Here is a 25,250-nt window from a genome sequence, read left to right on the forward strand (position 1 = left end):
GCTACGCCACATAAAGTAATAGGGTTAAATAAGGTACTTTAACCGAGAAGTGATTCCAAAGATATACACCAGTGACTAGTATTATGCCGTCGTGACCTGAATCGGACTTCCTTTGTTTCACGCTTAGATTCGTATATCCTTGTTGCAGGTGGTGCATCAGATTCCTTTACTCAGAAAAAGGCAGGGAGTTAAATATAGCTAAGGTTTATTGAACACACTATGCGATATACAATACAAAATAGCACATACTAAATTCAAGCCACATAAATCGTTCAAGTAAATTTCTAAGTTTGACCCTTAAATTAATGAGAACACTAAAACAACAAATTCCATCTACTACATACAAGCTAAACTCTCTTAGAAATGCACTGCTTTACATTAACTTCAACAACTAAATACATAATGGAACTCATTGTTCAAACTAGACCCTGCTCTATCCTCTCTTAAACATTTCTGCAATACTTTAACCAATACAAGGGTTAACACAACATGGTCATCAGTAGTTAAGGCACTACAGTTCCCTCCTAAGTTCAATCAATGTCTCTTTACTTCATTCACAATTCTTAAGGATCCCTTATACATGACATGAAAAGAAAAGTTCTACATCACCATACACCAGGGCTTTGTTACACTTGTTTAATAAGGTACTTTACTTACCAGCTTCTGATAACCTCCTTCAATTCTGATCATTTTTTGGATCAGATGGATCGATGCGTTCACTTGGATATCTCTTTCCGCTCCTGGGAAATTTTACACAACTCCTGCACTGTTGATCCTCTCTGACTATGGTTGAGGTTATATTCTTGCTCCTATCTCATGGCGTAGGCTGCACACCAAACGGATAGGGATATGCCCTTCTGTATGAGATTAAAGGCACGAATCCTCATCAGCACTTGACCGGCAAATATTATCTGCATTCGTTGGCTGTTGAATAGAGGTCATCTTTGATCATTCTTCATTTGAGCTGCCACCTACGTAATTCGCCCGACGCACAGCACTCCTCCCTTCTGGGTCTTGCTCAGCATCGTATTTCTCTTTCACGTCACGCTACTCCACGTGGTTTTGAGCACGCGACGGCCTAGGGGTTTTCTTCTTCCTTCAGTCAGCACTCCCATGACCTTTGAGCTTTTGTTTACAGTGAATTTTGCAAGTCATTGTATAAACATATAATTCCAATTCTAACCAAAATAAAAATTCTATTTATACGATACTACTGGCTTACACAATATATTTCTTTTATCATCTATTTTTTTTAATTATCCGTATGAATTATTAACCATAATTCATACGGCTTTACTGGCCTTACACAATATATTTCTTTTATCGTCTATTTTTTTACAATTATCCAAATTAACAATAATTCATACGGTATTACTGGCCTTACACAATATATTTCTTTTATCATCTATTTTTTTCAATTATCCAGATTAACCATAGTTCATACGGTATTACTGGCCTTACACATTATATTTCTTTTTATAAAGTTTTTTTTTTTTCTGGTGCTTGTAATTCATACCTAGAAGCAAGCATTTTTCAAATGAGAATCCCCTTTTTCCTTCTCTTGTTAAACGATGATGAACTAGGGTTCCTAGGATCGCATAGTTTAACACTGGATGAAAGATGATTTTTCTTCTACAAACCGGGTATTTTCTTCTCTTTTCATCTAGTCTGATTAAAAGATCGGAATAATATTCCCCGGTTATTGTTTTACCCTTTTCAAGATAATTAATAAACAAAATTCATTTAGCATCCCAAAACACGGATGCCATGACTTTTTCCTGCTGAATGGAACCGACTTTGTCTTCTTTGGCACTGAACAACCGGCTTCTGTCCACTGTTTGGATTATGATGTATAATGGTAAATCCAAGTCTCATCCATAGTAGTAAATCAATGCACAAAATCAGTTTTATTTTTGTTAAAATGCTCCAAGCACTGTTCAGAGATTTTCATGCGAGTGCATTTTTGATCTGCTGTGAGCAACTGCAGTACCCATCTTGCTCAAAGCTTTTTCATTTGCAATTCTTCATGCAAAATATATCCTACACATTCTTTGGAAATCCCTATAGACTCTGAAATTTCATGCACTTTGACTCGCAAGTAATCCAATACCATATCGTGTGCTTGATCAATGATTTCTGGTATTATTACGCTTTTTGGATATCCTTCACGTGGATCTTCTTCGAGGCTGGTACGGCCACGTTTAAACACGGTAGCCCATTCGTTAATTGTCGAAAACGAAGAGAAGAATGCCCATAAACTTTTATGAACTTTGAATGAATTTCTTTTGCTTAAACCTTCTTTTACAAAGAATTTTGTAACTGCATGCTACTCAATTTTATCCATTTCAAGGGATACAGAGAACACTTTTGCTTCAGACAGTTGTATAAAACAAACTACTTGATAGAATGACTTGCAATTTCACATGGATGCTTATGACAGATGTACCAATTTAGAGGGGAAAAAAAATCATGCAGATAGTGTTGCCATCTATGGTCGAGGCCGAGAACTTTTCAGACTACCCTCGTACTTGTATAATAGATATTTAGTGATTTACCCTTTAATCTACTACTGAATGTTGACTGTTCACAGGTTAGAATCTATGACACAGTACTTAATATTCTTTGGGATCAAGGTCAAAGCTGTATAACTGAGAGGAGACCTCCACATAACCTTTAAAGGAATTCGGAGAACCGACCAGGGCTTCTGACCTAATGTCCAATCCTCACCTTCTCGTGGTGCACCCTATTGGGTATGTACTTGGATACTGAACGAACAAGGATGGGCTGGCAATCTGAGATTTAGCCGACCAAATTATATTCTTATTGGTTAAACCAAAATAAAAAATGACAAAATTTCATGCCGGCTTTTCATGCTTTGTTTAACAGGGCGTCGGGTTAAACAAAGCCCCCGTTGTTTTCGCCAGTGAAAAAGGGCGAACAGCGAAAAGTCAGCTACTGGAATAAATCTGAAAACAAACCCGAACTCAACATCACCAGAGTTAAAGATCGGTACTATCAACATAAGAAGCCTGAATGCCAAAGAAATGGAGCTAGCTGAGGAATTAGATAAGTACCAGATCGACATAATAGGGGTGACTGAAACAATAAAGACAAAAACTGGTGAGATCTTTCTGAGCAATAAATACAAAATGTTATATTCAAGCAATGACAATCAAGGAAAAGAAGGAGTAGCCATAGTATTCAACACAAAATACGAGGCTAATCTTCTTGAATGGCAGTCAGTCTCAAGTAGAGTGATGTGGACAAATATGAGAATGGGGAACTGGACAATGAGACTTATTTGTGCCTATGATCTCACAAAAGGTTCTACTAAGGTAGAAGTGGAGGAATTTTTTGAGACTTTAGAAAAAGCAACTGACACAATGAAAAAGGAAAAGTTGGTCCTTGTTGGGGATCTAAATAGTAGAGTAGGAAATGATTGTGAGACATACAAAAATATTTTGGGAAAATTTGATGAAAAGAGCAAAGTTAATAATAATGGCAAATATCGGTTGGATTTCTGCTCAGGACATGGACTGGTTATTACTAACACCATGTTCCAACATAAAAATGTGCACAAATTCACATTGAGAGAAGAGGCAAGGAATAAGAAAAGTCTCAGTGACTATGTTATTGTTGATAGCGAGGTTTTCTCCCTGGTGCAGGACACCAGAGTGTACAGAGGATTTGAAATTGAAGTGATCACTATTTAGTCTTGAGCAGGATAAAATTGAAATTCATATTGAAAATAAGAACATGTAAGAAAGTTTTAAAGTGAATAAAAGTTGAGCAGCTCTCAGATGTGAACTGTAGACTAAAACACATAAAGATTATTGAAGAAAAAATAAAAGAGTTTGAGAACAGGAATGAAACCGTGGAGATTCAGTGGCAAACTCTGAAGAAAACATTGATTGATTCTGCCAAAGAGGCATGTGGTGAGGTTGTCTGCAAGGATAAAAAAATCAGAACTCCCTGGTGGACACAGGAAGTTAAAGAGTCAGTGAAGGAAAAGAAGAAAGCATATCAAAAGTTCCTGTCAAATAAGTCAGCTTGTGCTCTTAGAGAATACGGAGACAAATGCAAGAATTCTAAACACTGTGTAAAACTAGCTAAACAAAAGTCATGGGAGGACTTTGGCAAGAATATAGAAAATAAATATCAAGAAGGTGGCAAAATATTCTGGAGGTTGTTGAAGAAGCTTAGGAATGGAGGAAAGAGTGCTGTAAAAGGAGTTAGAGATGATAAAGGTGACATGTAAACGGGAGAAAACGTTATCCTTGAAGTATGGAGTAATTACTTTGAAAAACAGATAAATGAAACAAGCAGTGATGACAACACAGTGGTAAAAAACATTGACCAGGCATGCAGTCAGGAATACATATCCATACTTGAAGTAGAAAAAGCCATCAAAGGCTTGAAATGTGGAAAGGCAGCAGGAGTAGATGATATTCGACCTGAAATGCTGAAGTATGGTGGTATAAGAGTCTTACAGTGGCTGCACTGCATAGTTCAGAAAGCCTGGACAGAGGGACGAATTCCCGATGATTGGAGTAGAGCTCTCATAGTACCCATATATAAAAAGGGATATAAAACTGAATGTGAGAATTACAGAGGTATTTCCCTATTGAGTTTTCCTGGCAAGATCTATGCAAGTATACTTGAGAAATGGTTGAGAGAAGAATTGTGGAAGAAAAGCTTGGTGAAGAACAAGCTGGATTCAGGCCAAATAGAGGCTGTCAGGATCAGATCTACACTTTACAACAAATAGTCATGAAAGCATGGGAATATAACAGACATCAAGTTTTGTCGATTTGGAAAAGGCATATGACAAGGTACCAAGAGAGAAGCTATTCAATATGCTACAGTTATATTGCATTATATCAAGCAATACTTAGATGAGCATTATATCAAGCAATACTTAGTCTTTATTTGAGTTGTAAGTCAGCAGTTAGAATTGAAGGAAGTACAGGAAGATGGTTTAATGTTAAATCTGGTGTGAGACAAGGCTGTAGATTATCCCCTCTGTTATTCATTATCTATATGGATCACATTATGAAGGAAAGTGATAATAAACATGATATCAAAATTGGAGATGTTAATGTCAGCTCTTTGCTTTATGCGGATGATGTTATACTTATCAATAAATCCACTAGAAGTCTGCAAGATTCTCTGACTAAATTGAATAGCTGTTATAATAGATATGGTATGAAGGTCAGCAATAAAAAGACAAAGAGAATGAAAATAGGCAGAATCATTGAAAATGTCAACTGTGTTGTGAATGGAGAACCTGTGGAACAAGTGAAACTTTTCAGCTACTTAGGCACGATTTTTACTGAAGATAGTTAATTAAATATGGAAATAGACAACAGAATGAATAAAGCTGGTATAGTAGGAAATCAGTTGAATAAATTCATAATATGGAATAAGAGAGAAATTAGTCGAAACACTAAATTAGCTGTATACAAGACAGTGTTCAAACCAGTTTTAACTTATGGATCTGAGAGCTGGGTCAGAAGTAAAACACTTGACCAAAGACTAGAGACCACAGATATGAGAATCCTGAGAAAGATTAGTGGCGTGAACAGATGGCATCAATGGCAACATCATATTAAAAACGAGGATATTAGGAAAGAACTTGACATTGTCAGCATCCAGGAATGCGTTAGCAGAGCTAATCTCAGGTGATATGGTCACTTAAACAGAATGGGCGAAGAAAGATTAGCAAAACAAGTGTCCTCTGCCAGATTGGCAACAAAACGACCCAGAGGAAGACCAAGATATAGGTGGATTGATATGGTACAAAGTGCCTTAGACGATAGAAATATAAGATCTGATAATGTTGGAGTCTTGACAAGTAACAGACTGATTTGGAGGAAAATTTTAGATAGGAAGTTAGTAATGATGTAATTTTTTTCATGTAGTGCTATCATATCCTGTACACCTCTTGAGGGTACATGGCAGGAATTTTTTGATGATGATGGGATCAGGAACGACATGCAGAAATAATCTGGAATTGTAGACATGTGAAATGGCTGTCGGTTCAGTGTTAGTAAATGCATAGTTATGCACTCTGTTGTGACGAGATATCCAGTGACATATTGTATTGGCAGGATCAGAACCGGCGCTAGGGACTTTGGCACCTGCATGCAATTTCCATTTAAGCGCCTCTGTAACGATCTGGGCATGTGTGGTTCTTTCACGATAATAAAAATTTAAATTATTTGAAATTTCTTAAATAAATTTTGACAGGACAGCACACGTTGGTTCGCTAAACGTAATGAACCGGGGGTGTTGAAACCCGAATATTCAAAAAATTCTTAAAAGGTAATGCAAATTTTGACAAAGCAAATTCACTTTAATCGTTATGTATAATGAAACAGGGTTTATATTCGGGCCTTCTCACTGACCCAAATCGCTAACAAACTTAAAATGAATTTTAATTAAAGTTAAAATTTATTTGAACTAAAGTTTAAAAAATTCTTTCATTTTACAAGTTAGTAAATTCTTAGTAACTTGTAAAAAATTTTTAATAATTTTTATAAGTGGAACTATCTTTTAGGAAAATAAAAGAAACTCAAGATAGATGGGAAAATAAGAAAAGAATTCTGAAATAATTAGAACATTTAATATAAGTATTCAAAAAATAACATCTTTACAGAATAACAGAAAATACATTAAATTACATAAATATGCTTGACATTTTATGAATTAAAAATTCAGGGTTTTTCATTTCATATTCACAAAATTAGAAATAATGGTCTCAATGTCTAATTCCGCACATATATCATTTTCAATAGCTATTAACTCCAAACTAACAAGCCTTTTATGTGACATACATGCTCTTAAGTAGGTTTGAATCAATTTCAACTTGGAAAAGGAACTTTCGGCTGATTATCCTTGGAAAAGGAACGTTCACTGCTCGCTGATGTTCGTAGTCAAGTTGTCGTGTCTTCTTTTGTTGGCGAACTCTCGTACCAGTTTTAAATTCTTGTTTTCCATCCACCTCTTCACTCCATCCACCTCTTTTAGAACTTCTTTAAAATTTGTATCTGATCGCTACTCTTGTAAGAATATTTTTAAGTTTTCGATAAATTCTAAAGCAAGTGTAATGTTCGTATTTTTGTCTTGAAGTTTACTCACAGGTTTATTGTGTTAAGTGAATCATGCCAAGTTATACGAGAGCAAATAAATTTGTAGTCCTTTATTTTAGCACACAATGTTTGTGCTTCATACTGAGATTCTTTATTAAAATTTTCATTATTTAAAATTTCAAAAAGTGCATCGTAAATTTCTCCTAACTGATATTGTAGAGGGCGGATTGCATTAATTTTACTTTCCCATCGCATTTTTGATGGCTGTTTCAATGTTAAATTTTTTACAAACTTTAAAAGGATTGCCCAATGTTTGTAAGAGAATGAAAAGAAATTGTATATTTCTTGAATAATTGCAAAGAAACTAATTGTATCTGCATTCACTTTGGCTGCATCGTTAATGATTAAATTTAGAATATGTGCAGCCAATGGCACATATGAAGCTCGAGGATTTTTGTTCAAAAGGAAATTTTGGAGGCCATATTTTTTTCCCGTTCATATTTGCTGCATTGTCATACCCTTGACCTCGCATGTCTTCAATGGGGATGTTCCATTTTTCCAGTTGTTCCATTATTGTTGCGTATAAACCACGTCCTGTGGAATCTGGTATATCTACAAAATCTGAAAAGTTTTTCCTGATCTTGACAATTCCATTGTCACAGGAAACAAAGCGAATAATAATGGTCATTTGTTCTGTTTTACTTGCATCAGGTGTGCAGTCTAAAATTATGGAATAATATCTAGATTTTCGAATTGATAATAAAATTGTATCCCTGATTGCATTACTTAAAGTTTCCAATATTTCCTTTTGTCTGTCTTTACTCAAATAGTGCTCTATTGTTTCGATATAGGGCCCTTTCAACATGATTTTTCCATAATGGGATCAAACTTCGCAAACAGTTCGACTAATTTTAAAAAATTGCCGTTATTCCTTTCATATAATTTATCTGATGATCCGCGAAAAGCTAAAGTTTAGCTTCCAAGGAATTTTATAATTTCAATCAAGCGTTCTAAAACACTCGTCCAATGTTTCTTTTCCATTTCATACATGCTTTGAGTCTGGCAATCAATAGTAGTTTTGATTGTTAAATTTTTATCAAGTTCCTTCCATTTTAAGATATTTTTCATGTGAGTTAAACTAGTCTCATGTCTATGCAAAGTTTTACTTAAAGTTCTCCAATCATTATAACCTTCTACAAGACTACTTGATTCAGTAGGTGCAAAACGTTTGCAACAAAAGCAAAAAACAGAATTTAAAGTTTCGGAAATGAGCCATGTTCTTGGCACGAGCTCCCCGTTTTCCATTTTTCTATTATAATACGTGTCGCCAAATTTACGACCTAATGATCTCTGAGATATGTTATATTTTTCTTTTGAACAGGCCCCATTTCAATTAAAACAACTCGTAATTTTCCATCAATATTTCCCCATTCACCTGGATCTTCTGAATTTACAGAGACTAACAATGTGATAGTTTCGTGGTCAACTACAACTAAATCTTCTCCTAACTGTTTTTCACTTAAATCATGTATCTTGTTATCTTGTTCAATAGTTGCAATAGTACTTTCATGCAAACTGGATGATATGCATGATTCTTCAACTCTGATTTCTGATGTATCAAGTGGGTTACAATCTGCATCAGAATATTTTAATATTTTAACAAATTTATTAAGAGCCCCAGTTTGTTTCTTAATAACTGCTTCTATTGCAGAATGACGCTTACGATTTTGTGCACCGGATAACTTTTTTTTTAAATTTTTGATTCCACTTCTATTTTATACCCACAAGAAATTATTACACAACACGACACAGAGACGAAATAATAGTCCGCACTGCGCTGCTGTCAGTAGCCTACTGAGATGCTTACCATATGACTGGCTAACTAGCAACAAATGTTTTGTACGAAAATTCGTTTCTGCACATAAAAACCATTCACCGTTTCACTTTAGATAGACTGCAATAGAACCAACATTCTTTAGGCAAGCATTTAGCCTGCTCTCGCTGCAAAATTGTAAACAGCCGGCTGATCAAAGAGGCGGCAATATACAATTTTTTTTAATTTTTATTCGGTGTATCTGGCCTTATTTATTTTAATATTGATCATTCTAAGAATTTTTTTGTTTTTATGACAAAAATTTTGTTTCCCAAAAATGAACTTATTAACCATGCCCCGGCAGCGACGTCCCCTTTGTGGCAGCATCTGCATGCTCTGCATGCCCACTTCCGCCGGCCCTGGTCAGGATTATGCTAGAAGAAACTAATCAAACTAGGGATAGAAAGTTTAAGTTCAGCAGTCATATTGCAAAGATTGCAAAATACAACTCAGAGGATAATTGAAATGTTGAAACAAACTGATACAGAAGTCATTTTTTACAAAGCTTTTTTATATGACCTCACCTGAACTGTTGTACACAGATATGGTGAAGAGGGTGCAGAGTATTAAAGATGATATTGGGATTGTTGAATGTAGATTACGAGGACAGATTGAGAAAGTGTGGACTGCAGCCAGTAGCAAACAGGAGTAAGAGAGGTGTTGATATGATAGAGACATAGAAACTTCTGAAATGGAAACCGGTAGATGGAATTCTACCAAAGAACATCCACAGAACCTGAGAATGTATGAAGTCAAGATTGTGTGCCTGCTTACTGCTAGGGAAGTTTGGAGGTCCAGCTCCTTCTATTGCAAAAAACAGATATAAGAAGCTATGTGACCTTAATTGCCTTAGCTGCTATTCCAAAAATTCTTAAGTTGGAATATTCCTTCGACTTGCCTGGCTAGGTGCATTTTACATAATACAGCCATGAGAATTATCATTCAAGTTAACATGACATTAGAAAAAATGGCAGATTCTCTCATAAAACATGTCTAGATTGTAGATGGTAGAAGAAATGAATTAGCAGGTTTACACATTTCAAACCTTTTAATTTCTTTGGTTTGATTAAAAGGTGATTTTGGAATCTGAAAACCCAAATGGGAGCACTCTGTTGGTTCATTACAAGGTGATTTTGGAATCTGAAACCCCCTTCATTAATAGAATTTCTTTCTGTGGGAAAAAATCATTGAAGTTTTCTGAAACTAAGTAGGATACCCAAATTAGTAAAGATAAGTAAATGGAAGACGAATGCACAGCAGTACTTGACAGATTAATTTCACCTATTTCATGTAACAAAATTTCTAAGAAAAAGAATTCTTTTATATTGAATTCGTGACTCTATACATTCAGCTTTCACTATTACCAACTTATTGGAACCTACAGAGATAGTTTATTATGATGGATAGCTTGAAATAGTGAGTTTTCTTTAGAATTGTATTGATCCTATGAAGATTTGGTTTGGACTTTTGTAGTTTATTATAATGGTGTTTGCTATAGTGAAAGTCTACTGGATGTTGAAAACTTGTTTCACAGTAAAAATTTATTTCTATTAATTCCTTTATCAGCTTAATTGTTTACATCGGACTTACTAGGTATAACAGACTACTGAAAATCTCCAAAGTTCTGCATCACACAGTGCTGTTCATAAGGAAATTCACTATGACAAACTTTTCCTGTGATCAGTATTTCGTGTAAGCTGTGCATGTGTGCTCCATTCACACCAATCAAAAAGGGAGCACACACACACCTAGTAACTGCATGCACAAAGTGTTGCTTTCAGGATTTCTAATTTACTGTTTGTGATTTTTAAACATACTATAAAAACAAATTATTTGTTAAATCATACTTCACTTCTTTTATTTAGTAATTTCTCCATTATCTCCACTGCAATATTGCTCTAACGCATTCCAACTTAATACACTCTAATTAATTACTTTTAGCCTACATCATATGGGCAAACTGATGCTGATGTCAAGTTAAAGAAGCATATTTGTTTAGAGTATCTACTGTCTGGACAGTCACTTGAACTCATGCAAGCAGCGATGGATTTTTGTAGCTATGTGGAGTCAAGAAAATTAACTTAATGCTTGCAATTTACAGGTTATAGCTAGACATAAAAAGGGCAACATTAATTTGAGAAATATTACATTAACATGCACATTGAGTCTGACACTGGAAACTTACACACAAAATGTTTTTCATGTGCACATGGGCCAACAGAAATTACAGGGAACATTGCCTGCGTCTCATTCAATTTTACAATTGTGAGTGTTAGCTGTATTTTCTGGCATAATCCCTTCTATGTGGGGCACCTGTTCATGGTGGAGGGGACCTCCCAGTGATGGTACTGGCCCTTTTCATTCTTCCTCTTTTTCTTTGCTTTTCTTCGCTCTACTTCTCCTGAGTCTTTTTTCCAGACCACCATCACTGGGATCCAATGGCGTGTTTGCTGTGGGGTGCGACCCATGGACATCCGGAAAGGGGGGGATTCTGGTGGTCTTGCACTACTTTGGCCCATTCTTCAGCAAGTCGGGCAGTCCTGGATGGTCCAGCCAGGATCAATCAGCTAGGGCTTGCCTGCAAGGGTCAACGGTGTTGCAGTAAGTCTCTCGGTCTGGGGTCAGGATTCTAGGCTTGCAGTAGTGCCAGTATAGCGTCCGGGGTATCCCTGGCATTTCACTCCTGAGCGCAGTCATTGTTTGCCAGGCAGTGGGCATCCGTGGTGGGTGGGGAGCTCTGGCACTGAACCAAAAACTTCTTGAGCATGAATCCTTTATCCTCAAATGTTTCAGGGGCCCTAACAAAGTCCCAATCAAGTACTGATACCATAGATACAGCATATGGAAACTGAAGTAAGAAACAAAAGATATATAATGCTAACATAAATGTATCAACATTTTTAATCATTCATGCTAAAGGTGAAAAACCAATAGGGAAAATGTCACTCTTCTTTATTCAGAAAGGTTTAGAAGGACTGACAGGACTTCCCAAAACTGTTAAGAAATTGCCTTCTGATGATGTCCTTGTGGAAACATTGTGTCAGCAACATTCCGAGAAACTACTGAGAGCAACAACAATGGGTGGAATAGAAATTACGCCAACACCTCATAAAACACTTAACTCCTGTAGAGGAGTGGTAGGTGTGAGGCGCATCTTGATACATAGGGATGGTCGCCTAATTCCAACCAAGAACATCATCCTTACTTTTGATACACCTAAGCCTCCAACATCTGTAAAAGCAGGGTATCTCAGCTGTCCTGTTAGAATGTACATCCCTAACTCACTGAGATGCTTTCATTGTCAGAGATATGGACATGCCCAAACTACCTGTCGTGGTTCTACTACCTGTGCTCGATGTGGTAGTAAAGAGCATGATAACAAATCTCGCTGTGCAAAAAAAGCTAAATGTGTCAACTGTCAGGAAGATCATCCAGCTTACTCTCATGCATGTCAGAAATGGAAAGATGAAAAAGAAATACAAAGAATGAAAACAGAGTAAAACATAACATACCAGGATGCAAAAAGAAAGCTAGCCACTATCACACCTACTCTGAGATCCTCTTATGCTGAGAAGGTAACAATTAAGAAAGTAACAGTAGCAACTCAAGCTTGTGTGTCTGTTCCACCATCTGATAATTTCATCATACCTGTGTCGTGACGTGTTCTCTTGACGTTCGAATCCGCCATCTTGCTAAAAGCCACTTTCATCAAATAAGGAAAACTAATTGCAAATTAATCACTGATCTAAGGGTAGAGAAATTTCTATTATACTGCGCCACTCTATCCTTAGATAAGTCTATATGAATTAGTAGGATTAATTCAAAATTAGTTAGCAGTCTTTTCACTCATTCAGGCCGATGGTATTTATTTTCTTTCCTTCTGGGATTCCCGCTAGATCCGAATTTTTTGTGAACGGTGCAGTAAAAAGAAATTCAGGCAAACACAATATTTAAATTAACAAACAAAACATTTAATATATGGTTATATAACAATTACATAAATTCCACTTCTAAATATGACAAACCAGTCAAGTTAGCACATCAAGTCAAGTCATTCATATTAATCCAATCTTTCAAACTTTCTCAAACAAATTCACAGTTTCAGAATCAAAGTTTCTTTACTCAAATTATTACAATAGAATTTCTTATTTATTCAGTTTCCATGTATCTCTCAGCTACACTCTACGATTAACTCATAACAGGCACTAACCACGGTAGATATTACTTCAATGTCTATATTTTCAACTCTCAGCCTCGATGGTAAGCTACAGTTAATGTTAGAGACAGCGCAACGGAACTAATACTTAAATCTGCATACACTGAAATAAACTAATATGACTGTCCTTACCAGAAATAATCTTCAGTACTTCCAATATTTTGTGAGCACACTTTCAAATTGTATTTATCACACTTGCGAAACACTAAATAACTAAAACATTACTAATCGCGCTTCAAAAATCCAGATAACAACTATAAGGTACATTAATTATTCTTATTTATCATTCATCAACTAGTTTAACTCCGTACAATTCCCTTTCATGGTAGTACAGAAATAAGTCGTAATTGTAGACTGACTGGATTTTTTCAGTATTCTTCTTTGAATGTCCAGTTCTCTAATTATCCGATTACGGCAATAATTTCTTTTTATTACTACGGCTGGTTTTGCTTTCAGTCAACTATAAGATTCACTTATATAAAAAAATATCTACTCAACTACTATCCTTAGGAATCTTTTAATTACTTCTACTTCTTTAGTTTACTTCCTTGCTACCTTATAGTTCCAAAGTTCCGTTCCGACTCCCTACTTACTACTACGTATCTATTTTCTCTTCTCCTCTACAAACGCTCCCTTCACACGCGCTCGTTTATTTCCACGCGTCTCTATGACAACCGATAGACGTAAACATTCTCGCGAATGTTACAGTAGGTTATATAACTACATTCAGTTATTACATAACGTTAATTTTCATGAAAAGAATAAATAGAATATTTGCATTCCAATAAATGCGTAGTTAAATTACAAATATAAGTTCTTACAATATTGACAAAATAATAAATAAAACAGCTTAATAATATTTAATACAGAATCTATTTACCATTAAAACATTTCTTTGATTAAGCAATTAAATATTTGACATAATTAAGGTAGTTATATGATATCAATTACAATTTATGTTATTTACATCAAATAATATTTACAAATATAGTTCTTGTGACGGAAAATCATGTTGGATTCTGAATCAAATAACATTTATTCTATTTTCTACATAATTAGAATCCAATACCTGCACCTTATGAATCCAAGTACTTCTCTGTTGAGTGCATCAATCACATGATCTATGGTCTTACTCCAGACAACTCAAAATGATCCCACTCGATGAAAACCCACTTGTCAAAAAAATTATGGCAAAGATATCACTTAAAGATAAACCACCAGATACTCCCACAGAAAAAATGGATACTTCAGTATCCAGTGAAAGTAAACTAAACTCGCCAACTGAATCTAACACATCGGACATATTGAATACTTTACCAGAGGAAGAGATTTACACTGGCCATCCATACTTCCCCAAAACAATTGATAAATATAAATATGACGAAGGTAAGCCCTCAACCTCCCGAAAACCAGACAAGTCTATAAAACCAAAACAATAGGAAAATTTGTACAATGGAACTGTCGTGGATTTCACCAGAATATAGATGATATCAAGATTTTGTTGCAGAAACAAACCTTTCTGTTTCTGTCTACAGGAAACGTACTTAATTCCTAAAGGACCCTACCTTTAGGAATTTCACTCTTGTACGCAAGGATAGAACTGGAGGTGATCCTGCTCATGGAGGAGTAGCTATCCTAGTGGGCAGTCATATTCCTTTCCATCAGGTCCAACTTAATACTTCTCTGGAAGCAGTAGCGATTTGCTTCTCCATGGGATTTCTTATTATAGTATGTTCAATTTATTTACCACTAAGTGCTGAGTTAAATGAAATTGATCTTGATAATCTTATCTCATAACTGCCTGAACCCATACTTTTGATGGGTGACTTTAATGGTCACAATACTCTATGGGGTAGTGCCAACACTAATAGACGAGGTCGAATCATTGAAAGAATTCTTGATAATAATAACCTCTCCATTTTTAAATAATGAACTCAATACTTTCTTCCATTTGCCTACCCATTCATATTCTGCAATTGATCTTACAATCTGCTCCCCCTTCCATTCTTTCACCACTCATGTGGGATGTTGAAGAGAACATATATGGAAGTGATCACTTTCTGCTCTCTGCACAATGTCTTCACAGGAACCATGTTCACCTACATGGATAGCTATATGGAAAATGGACCAGGCTGACTGGAACACTTTCTCTCATCTTGCAACATTTAATGCTGATGCCATCAGTCAAACGCCTATCAATGAAGTGGTAAAATATATAACAGAGTGCATTGTCCAGGCAGCAACAGCCTCCATCCCAAAAACATCATCTAGGTTTATATTCTATCCAAAGCCTTGCTGGAACCCAAAATGTCAAACAGCCAAAAAAGATCAACACAGAGCATGGGATATTTCATTGATATCCCACCATATCAAACCTTATAGCTTTCAAGTTTGCTCAAGCCAAAGCATGCTATGTGAGGCGTCAGAGTCGAAAACAATCATGGATCCAATTTACTACATCAATTAATCAAATGACCGGTCCAAAAATTATATAGTGTTGTGTCACCTTTTCTTAATAACTTTGATATCTATGCTCTTTACGTTTATTCGCCCCTTGGTGTCACGTGGTACTATCTAAGTACAAAGGGAATTGGCCTGGGGTAGAGCCAAAATCCAAATGTAACAAAGCTTCTGATGTTCTTCTTCTCATAAAATCCTAAGACATTTATTTGTTTTCACTGCGCCACTTAGGAATTAGTTTAAAGGAAAAAATCTTAAACAAGAAGTGAACACCCAACTATACCTCAGTGACTAACAACCGTGCAATCATGACCGTAGACATGCTACTCAAATCTCCCGCTTAGGTTCGCATATTTAGCAAGTGGTGCATCGGATAATACTAACAAACAACTGAATCAGAGTAAGCAAAAGATTTATTTAACATTCTAACATACATACAGTTCATGGAAGTCTGGGAAAGATCATTTCTAAACTACAAACTTATGTGCTATCATAGTTATCAAATATGAACAGTAAATTCTCATAACTCACATAGGATTAACAATAGAGCTGTTCTGTATCACTTCACACATAAGATCCTCATAACTCTCTTAATTAAAACCTAGTAAACATATATTATCATCTCGTATTCACACATCCTAAGGTTATCACTCTTTAAGTTACACTTGTCTACTTTCACAACGTATAATTTGCTACAGTCCTAAGTTTTATCTTTGTTAAGTCCTTAGATCTTGTTTCACATATCATTTGTTTACACTATTTAACAATAAAATTTCACGATACCATATCATAGTTATCTCCTGTGCTTGTTCCTCTCTTTACTCATCCTTAGACCCTCAAATTGATTTCTTTGTGCTGGGATTGGTACCTGGAATTCCTCGATTATATGCTGGCCTATTCGTTTCAGTCGGTTATGCCTTCCTTTCAGTAGGATTCTTGGAGCAAAGTCACTCTTTCGCACGAGTTGCTCTTTTACCTAGATTCTGAGGCCTCTACGCAGACTACCCTTTTCTTCTGGAGTAATGTGATTCACCTCGGACCTTGCGACGCATAACCTTTCTGATGTATACGTGGCATCTACCGTTTCCGTCTGCCGGGCATTAGGGCAGAGATTTCCGCTCACGCTCTCGAACCATCTCTCCACTCGCGAAGTCCACACACCAAAACCACCAGGGAATAAAGCCCCGTGGGGGGGGTCCTAACTCTTTTATATCTCAGCACCTGTCATAATCTTCCTTCCCCCCCCCCCCCACTCATTGATAGCATTCAACACGATATCTCTCGGTAGAGGATTTTTTCTTTTCTGCCTACTTATCATGTGCCATGTGCACACGATACGCTTGCGGCAACTTCCTTTAATCCTCTGCTCTGGCCTTGGATTATGCTTCAATTATTGTTAAAAATTGTGAGTCATTCATCTAAGCTTTGTCTATCTAATTCCTAGAAATGGTATACTGCTTTAATCATGCTATAACGTTCTTTTTCTCTAGAATTTTACCGCCAATATTTAACTAGCTTAAGTAATCTTTCTACATAATGGAATAACACTCCTTTCTTATGCATTTTCACAATTATTATCCTTTTGTTTAATATATACAATTTTGATTACATATATGTAGTTTGCACTCTTAGATGCAAGCAAATTTTCTATTATAGGTTCTTTACTTGTTAAATTATGAAAGAATAAATTCTCTTAGGAATTTTATCAATCACAATTTAACAGTGGTATAAAATCTGGAATATGAAAGGCAGATATAGAACACATTGTTTGTCTACCTTAGGCCCATAATGGAAGTGTTATTGCTGATCTCAAAGCCATTGCAGAAGGGAGAAAATTTTGCCAGAATATCAGCAACAGCTTCATATCCTCCTGTTTTAATTCTGAAAGAACAGCAAGAGAAACAAAGGCTAAATTTTTCTACCAATGTTCTTGAGCATACAATCAGCCATTTGTTAAGGAGGAACTAAAAAGAGCTCTCCTACTATCTTACCCTAGTGCAGTAGGGCTTGATGACATCCATTATGAAATGATAAAACATCTACCATCACTCCCTCTCTTACTGTACAATAGAATACTTTCAGAGGAAGAGTTTCCAAATTCTTGGCATAAATCAATTGTCCTGGCTATCCTAAAACCAGGAAAAGATCCAACACAACTAAATAATTATCGACCCATTGCTCTGACCAACTGTCTTTGTAAGATACTAGAGAAAATGGTTGATGCCAGACTTTTCTGGTATTTAGAAAGCAACAATCTTCTCTCCAATACACAGTGTGGGGTTCTGTAGACATCGCTCAACTTTAGACCATTTAGTTTGTTTAGAAATTTGTATAAAAGATGCATTTCTGAAGCAAAGAACACCTTGTTTCAGTTTTTTTTTTTACATGGAAAAGCTTATGACACAGCTTGGAGATATGGCATATTAAAAAATTTCTGTCCAAGCGAATTTTTCAAGTCAGAGCAGGAAATACACTATCTCGATCATATCATCAACATATAGAGCATTGTCTTCAGTGGGAGGAAGCTGTTCGGTGATTAAGTTAATTTTAACAGTGAAAAGCGTCACACTTAAGACAGAGCCTTGGGGAACACCCTGTTCTTGATGATATGATCAAGATAGCATATTTCCCCTCTGACTTGGAAAATTTGCCTGGAAAGAAAGTTTTTAATAAATACAGGAAGATGTCCTGTATTTATTAAAAATGCATTACTGCCACTCCTGTAACATGAGGGTAATTGAAAGACAACTTCAGCAAGCAATTGATCATTTTTCTCTGTGGGCTCTTAGTAATGGGTTTAGGTTTTCAACAAAAAAAAGTGTCTGTGTACACTTCTATCGAAAATGCACTCTTCACTTAGATCCTGAATTAAGAATGGGATGCACTATTATTCCAGTAGCTACAGAAGTCAAGTTCTTGGGACTGATCTTTGACAGTAAACTTACATTTCCAGCACACATTCGTCAACTAAGAGAAAAGTGCAAGAGAGTGATGAACCTTCTTCGCACTCTATCCTCTTCTGAGTGGGATGCTCATCGAGTTTCATTGCTCCATCTTTATCGTGCACTTATACATTGAAAGCTGGATTATGGGTCTCAAGTCTATAGTTCTGCAACACAGAGTAACCTGCGATGGTTGGATTCCATCCATCATCAGGTATACAGATAGTTACTGGTGCGTTTTGCACATCACCCACTCAGAGTCTTTATGTTGAAGCAAATGAACCAGCTCTATCACTTCGACAGAAACAGTTGTCTCTTAATTATATCCTAAAGATAGTTTCTCCCAGATCATCCTACATGGACTAGTCTCTTTTCTCTGCACTGGGAAGCTCAATACCACACACTTCAAACTGCCATAGTTCCTTTTGATATGCGTGTTAAAGAGACTATGCAAGCTCTTGGTATAAATGTTGACAACATTGCCTATGCTAAACATAACAGCATCCCTCCATGGCAGGTTTGCACACAATCCTGCAACCTTTCACTTTGTCAATTACAGAAATCTCATACTCCATCATCTATCTACCTCCAATTGTTTAATGCACACAGAGCAGCACACTCTGATTTCTTTCCTATCTATACTGAGTTCAAGAACTAATACCTCTGTTGGCTGTGCTGCTGTGTTTCCTGACATTATCTCCAACCAGATCCCACCTGATTGTAGTAATTATACAGCAGAGTTAGTTACATGCCATTCACCTTGCACTTGTTCATATAAAAGAAAACTGCTACCAAAAGTGTATAATTTATACAGACTCATTGAGCTCTTTACAGGCTATCTCCTCTCCTATGTATAATCCTCATCCAGTACTTTATGAAGTGCTACACCTACTTCACAAAATGAAAATCCTTAATTTCGATGTTCAATTCTGCTGGATTCCCAACCACATCAGAATCAAAGGAAATGAGGCTACAGATGCAGCTGCTAAATCAGCTCAAACTTTCTCTACATACTGTTTGACAGTACCATATACAGACTACAGACAGTTTATACGATCAAAGCTAATTGCTCAATGGCAGTCATCATGGCAGGAAGCATTAACAAACAAATTATATGACATTAAACCTGAAATTAAGCATTGCATTCTAGTCAGTGAATAAAGAGAAGAGAGGAAGTTGTTCTTATTAGGCTCCGCATAGGTCACAGTCATCTTGCACATTCTTATTTACTGAGAGCTAATGACCTTCCCATGTGTGAAAAATGCAATACACATCTCACTATTTATCATATACTGGTAGAGTGCCAGCACTGCACAAGAGAGGAATGAAATTTTTGCCTACCTGACCAGACCATATACACTCAGACAAATGCTGACAGGCTCGGGCAGATTGCACGATGTTTTTAATTTTTTACAAAGAATTCATTTATACAAACACATTTGACTGTAATTTTGTTTATATGTAAATACTATATTGGTTCACTTAACTTTTGTACGTATATATTACAAAATATGCAATATTTTGTGATGTATATGTTCAGGAGTTGAGTACTAATGTATATATTATTCATTAATTTAATTTCTGACCAATCATGTATTTCTGTAGCCTTGTATTACCTTGTTGTAATTTTGTTAATATGTAAATACCACACTGCTTAACTTAATTTTTATGCATACATATTGTATAATAATTCCTCTTTAGCTCTATGTATTACTGTAATAACATTTGTTGTAATCTTATTGTAGTAATCTTATATGTAGATACTGCATTCCTCGGCTTGGTGTTGTACATGCATTTTGTTTATTAACTTGTATTGTTGTCTAATTATGTACTGCCTTAAATGCTGCAGTAATTTTGTTTGTACTGCATTGCCCAGCTTAACTTTTGTGCATACATATTATTTACTATTTTTTTTTGACTAATTATGTATTGCTGTAGGACACCTTGCAGATTTGTGTAACCTTCTTGTAATTTTGTTTATATGTAGATACCACATTGCCAAATTATATGTTTATGCATGCATGTTGTATAATAATTCCTTTTTGCCTACTTATGTATGGCTACATCTGTTATCATTTTAACTATATGTAGATACTGCATTCCTTGACTTGGTGTCTTGTACACACATTTTGTTTATTTAACTTGTATTGTTGACAATTTTTGTACTACTTTAACCTTGTGTGTTGCTCTTCCCTCTTCAGCAGTTCTGTTTCTATGTAGATGCTGCTTTCTGGAACCTAATTTTTGTACAGGCATATTGTTTACAAATTTTCTTTAACTGCTTATGTTTAGTTGTAACCTTAGTATGGCACAGTATGACCTTTGTTTTTTGTGCCACATAAACTATAAACCAAACCAAACCAAACCTGGCATAACACTTCTTTGCCAAGTGCACAATAAATTACTCAGTTTTAACCCACCGTTAGTAAGGTGGGGTTAGTAAGGATCTTTGGGGTCTGTGAGACCCCATCTTACTAACGGTAGGTTAAAACTGAGTAATTTATTTATATGTATATAAATAAATTTATATACATATAAATTTATTTATATATTGACTTACATTTTATTGACTTTTATTGAGGAGTTATTGACTTACAACAGGGTAAGTCAATAACTCCTCAATAAATAATGATATGTAGTCCTAAATATTTGTGCAAAAAACAAGAATACAATAGCTAAAGCATGGAATAATTCTAGCAGAAGAAAAGCAACTTAATTAAAATTCACCTAATTATGTATGGCCTAACTATGAGATTTCTTCTTCAATATATTTTTCTTTCAAATGTATGGAACACTCTTATCCTGCAATCTGGTTTATTTTACCTTAATTTTTTCTTTTCTTAAAAATTCTGTATTGCCTAATAACAGAACACTGCTACCAAAACATAGTCATGTTGGAAAAACTTCACTACACTTGCCTTTTGATAATACTCATATCTGCAAACAAGATCAGATTTGATTTCTGTACCTAAACTGTTGCACAAACATCACACCTTCCCCAAAAAATCTTCACTAAGATGTTCTCTTCACTCAAAACACTACCTGCTTCTCACTTCTGCAGTTGCTAACACTGTAAAAGTGTCTTCATAATAAAGTTGTGAAGACATTGCAACATTTTGTCCACATTTGGAAAGACCTGGGTTTCAATCTGATCTAGAACATGAGTAACCTTCATAAGGACTTTGTCAGCCAAAGGTGGGAATACCAAATCTCACACAGAGGCAGAAGGGTTTGAAATAATGTGCTTAAGAGTACATATACTTTGTACTGCTAAATTCATATTACCAAGTAAGTTAGCATGGCACCTCTTAATTACAAACCACAGTATGCTAAACACAAATTGACTTAACTGCAACATATGTTTTGTTTGTCTTTACTAAAGATGTCATTCACTTAGCCAACCAGACTAGCAGAATTGAAAGTTCTTATGTACATTTATATTTAAAAGTGCTAAATCCTCTGAGTCTGTTATTTATTCTCACTAATCATGATTTTTTTCCAGGTGTCAGTATATATTTATGCAAATCCAGACATAACATGCATCTTTCCATTTCTATGTTTTTTTTTACATTGATATATTCTTACTACATTAATGTATTATTATTATAACAATTATTATTGCTAAATGTTCTGTGCATTAAGCAGTAATATATTATTTTTTTCATTCTGTACTTTGTAATGCCCATTTCATTCTTTATAACTAATTATCAATATGTGCAGATTATTTAATTTATGCATGGCATGAAGGCTATCTTGATTCTTAGAGAAATATGAGTAACGTAATATAGTTGTGAAAAAGAAAATAGTTTATAATTACCCATGTTTATCTTTCAGCAATTAAAGTATTACACTCAAATCCATGTGCGTTCGACAAGAGGAAAGAATGCACAGGGGAGAAAGATAAGTGGGATTGAACCAATGCCTGGAGAAGATAAAGTAATTTTTTTTTTTTTAAATAACAAAAAAAAAATATTAAGATATTAGCATGTAATGCATGTAAAAGTAAAATTATTATTGTTAGGCCTACTTTTCCGTATAGATTGTTCTCTTTGCTGTTTTAAAATCAAACTACAGTTGATTCTCACTACAGCATAGTGATAGTTGGCTATAGAAAACCCACTAAATCTGCTTCTTTCTCTTTTATTCCATTGATCTTTGTTTCTCCAGAATGGGCTTTCTCACCAAGTGTTCTCCAGATAATATTGCAACATGCAACTGCAGCATCTTTTGTAGAATTGATATTAAAAAATAAAATAAATAACTTTCTAAAAATAATTGACTAGCATTATGAATCTTCCAAAATATTATTAGTTTAAATTTAGTTACAGAAGTAGATACAAAACTAAGATTTTGTATTCACAATCTGTCTCTAATGGTCAAAATCTTGACACATGTATAAGTTAGTTTCCTAATTGTCTACCTCCAGTCACACAGAAAAAGGACACATGTGATGGATAGCTAACATGAATAATGAATGAATGAATGGCTTGCATGAATAAGTCAGCTTTCTATCATGAATAAGTCAGAATGTCATCAGTCCATTACTTGACCTACTGATGCAAGTAATGGACTGATGACAAACATAAGTTGATATTAATGTGTAAAAATGTTTTCATGGAGACAAAGAGCTGGAAATCACAAAAGATATGAAGAGAAAAACAGCTGTTTGGTGTGTGTGCGCGTGTCGCGCGCGCACACACATCGCTGGAAAATTGATCACGGAGACTATTCATCACTGGAAATTTAATCGTGGAGAAAATTAATCGCATGAAAATTCATTGCTGATATATATGAAAAAAAAATTTCCCATATAAGAAAAAAAAAATTTTAAATATTTTTTAAAAAATTTATGTATAAAGTTATTCATATTCTTTCTTACTACAGGCTCTGTAAATGGAATATTAATTGTTACAGAACTGGGATAGGATGGTGAGGGAGAAAGAGCACCATATTTAAGAATATTTAGGGAGAATAGTTATATCCAACTAATATCGTGGCAATCTTAAGACCTAGCTTTTAGCCTAGTGATTATTATCTAGTAATCAGAAAGGATTATTAAAGATCTCAGATTTCTGACAACAATCAGCAGTTTTAATAATCGAGACTTATTTTTAGGGGATAAAAGAACACCGTAAATGATATTATACATGAAAAGATAATATAAAATCTATTAGTGAAAATTAAAATTATTTGAACTGTTTGTTATCCGCTAAAACACGTTAAAACAAGTGCTGTACACCTAGAAAGCATGAATGTCGTGATGATTCTCTCTCTGTTTTTATTTTATCCCTTCAAATTTGTATTATTAGCCACTTTGAAGGAGCAGTTATTATTCTGTTGTTATTAAAACAACTTAAATTTCTCTTCAAGAGGAACTGGAATTGGGCATCTCTCTATCAATATTTGTATCATGAAAAGGAACACTTTTTATTTCATACTGTTCAAAACGTAGGTGGAATAATTAAATTACTTAACGAGTTTTGATTTGGTGTTTCCTGTCCTGCTTGATTTCGGGTTCTTCGAATAGACTTCTTTACAGAGACATTGCTCAGCATTTGGCCGATGACAGAAGGAGATATTTTTGTGTATGCTTCCATGATAATTCGATGAGTCCCATCATTAGTTGTATGGGCTTGATCTTTAATCTCATTAAGCTGCATTGCTGCTTCAACCCATGCCATGTTATCCGCATGATTATGTTGGTTAATTCGTTTGATAATGTTGCCACCAGCTATATGAATACGTGCATGGCAATGCATTTTGCCAATATGACGTAATTTGATGATTTATATTTATCAGGAAATAATATAAATGAGAAAATATACAAAATTTGCTCATTTGTAATAATTGCAATTTAATTTCAGTATCAGAAGTTATCTGGTTACATATTAAAATATTAATATTAAGTTATCTGGTACAATTACTTTGGAAAAATAGCGAATTCAAATAAAAAGAAGGTGTACACATGTTACTTAGCAGTATTTGTGCATGTGATAGTTTGGAGGTGGGGGTGAGCCATCAAAGACAAAATACAATTTAAATTCTATTATGAAAATTTTGAAAATAAATTTCATTTTGACACATGCACTTATACATGTTTCGAATGATAAGCTGTAAGGAAAGTATCGCTACTTCAAAATTGCTGCATAATATCAAACTTAGCAGAAAATGTGTACGTAACAGTTTACTTCATAATAGCTATTTATTTCAATATGTAATGAGCGATTCCAGGAAACCAAGAAAGTTGAAGTGCAAGAACTACAGATTACGTTATAAATATTATACATTATGTGATATGATTCAAGATTTACATGTCATTATCTATAAGGTAATATCATAAAAGAGTGAACCTTCACGCAATCTGTGAATTAATTTTCTAATTAAGATTATGAATAAAATATCTTCAGGACTGTAGCAATGTGGTGCAACTCGGAGCAAAGGTGGACCAAGCTTTCATCATTCCTTGTCTTAGTATCTCTCACCATGCAAAGCACATGTCCGCAAGGACATATATAATGCTATGCATTGAGGAAAGGGCCACTACCCAGACCGGTTTCAACCTTTATTGAGGTCTCGTCAGTGGGAAGCAGACCCAGAAGTGGTGACACTAAGGCAGAAGCAATAGAGAGGTCATATTTATCTATATGAGTTGCCAACCGGTGTACCAC

The 25,250-nt window shown here is 35.1% G+C and overlaps 1 protein-coding gene across 1 annotated transcript in view; it reads left to right on the forward strand.

The window, feature by feature from the left end:
* Nucleotides 1–25,250, forward strand: part of LOC150095074 (WD repeat-containing protein 44) — a 362,406-nt gene that overhangs the window by 290,563 nt on the left and 46,593 nt on the right. Inside the window, exon 17 of the mRNA XM_090411421.1 lies at nt 22,417–22,518. Coding sequence (XP_090267547.1) covers nt 22,417–22,518 — 102 coding nt within the window. The remainder of the gene's footprint in view (nt 1–22,416; nt 22,519–25,250) is intronic.

The sequence above is a fragment of the Typopeltis vanoorti genome, chromosome 21 (genome assembly GCF_054136105.1).
Source record: "Typopeltis vanoorti isolate ZY-2024b chromosome 21, IOZ_Tvanoo_1.0, whole genome shotgun sequence".
In the NCBI taxonomy this organism is placed as follows: domain Eukaryota; kingdom Metazoa; phylum Arthropoda; class Arachnida; order Uropygi; family Thelyphonidae; genus Typopeltis; species Typopeltis vanoorti.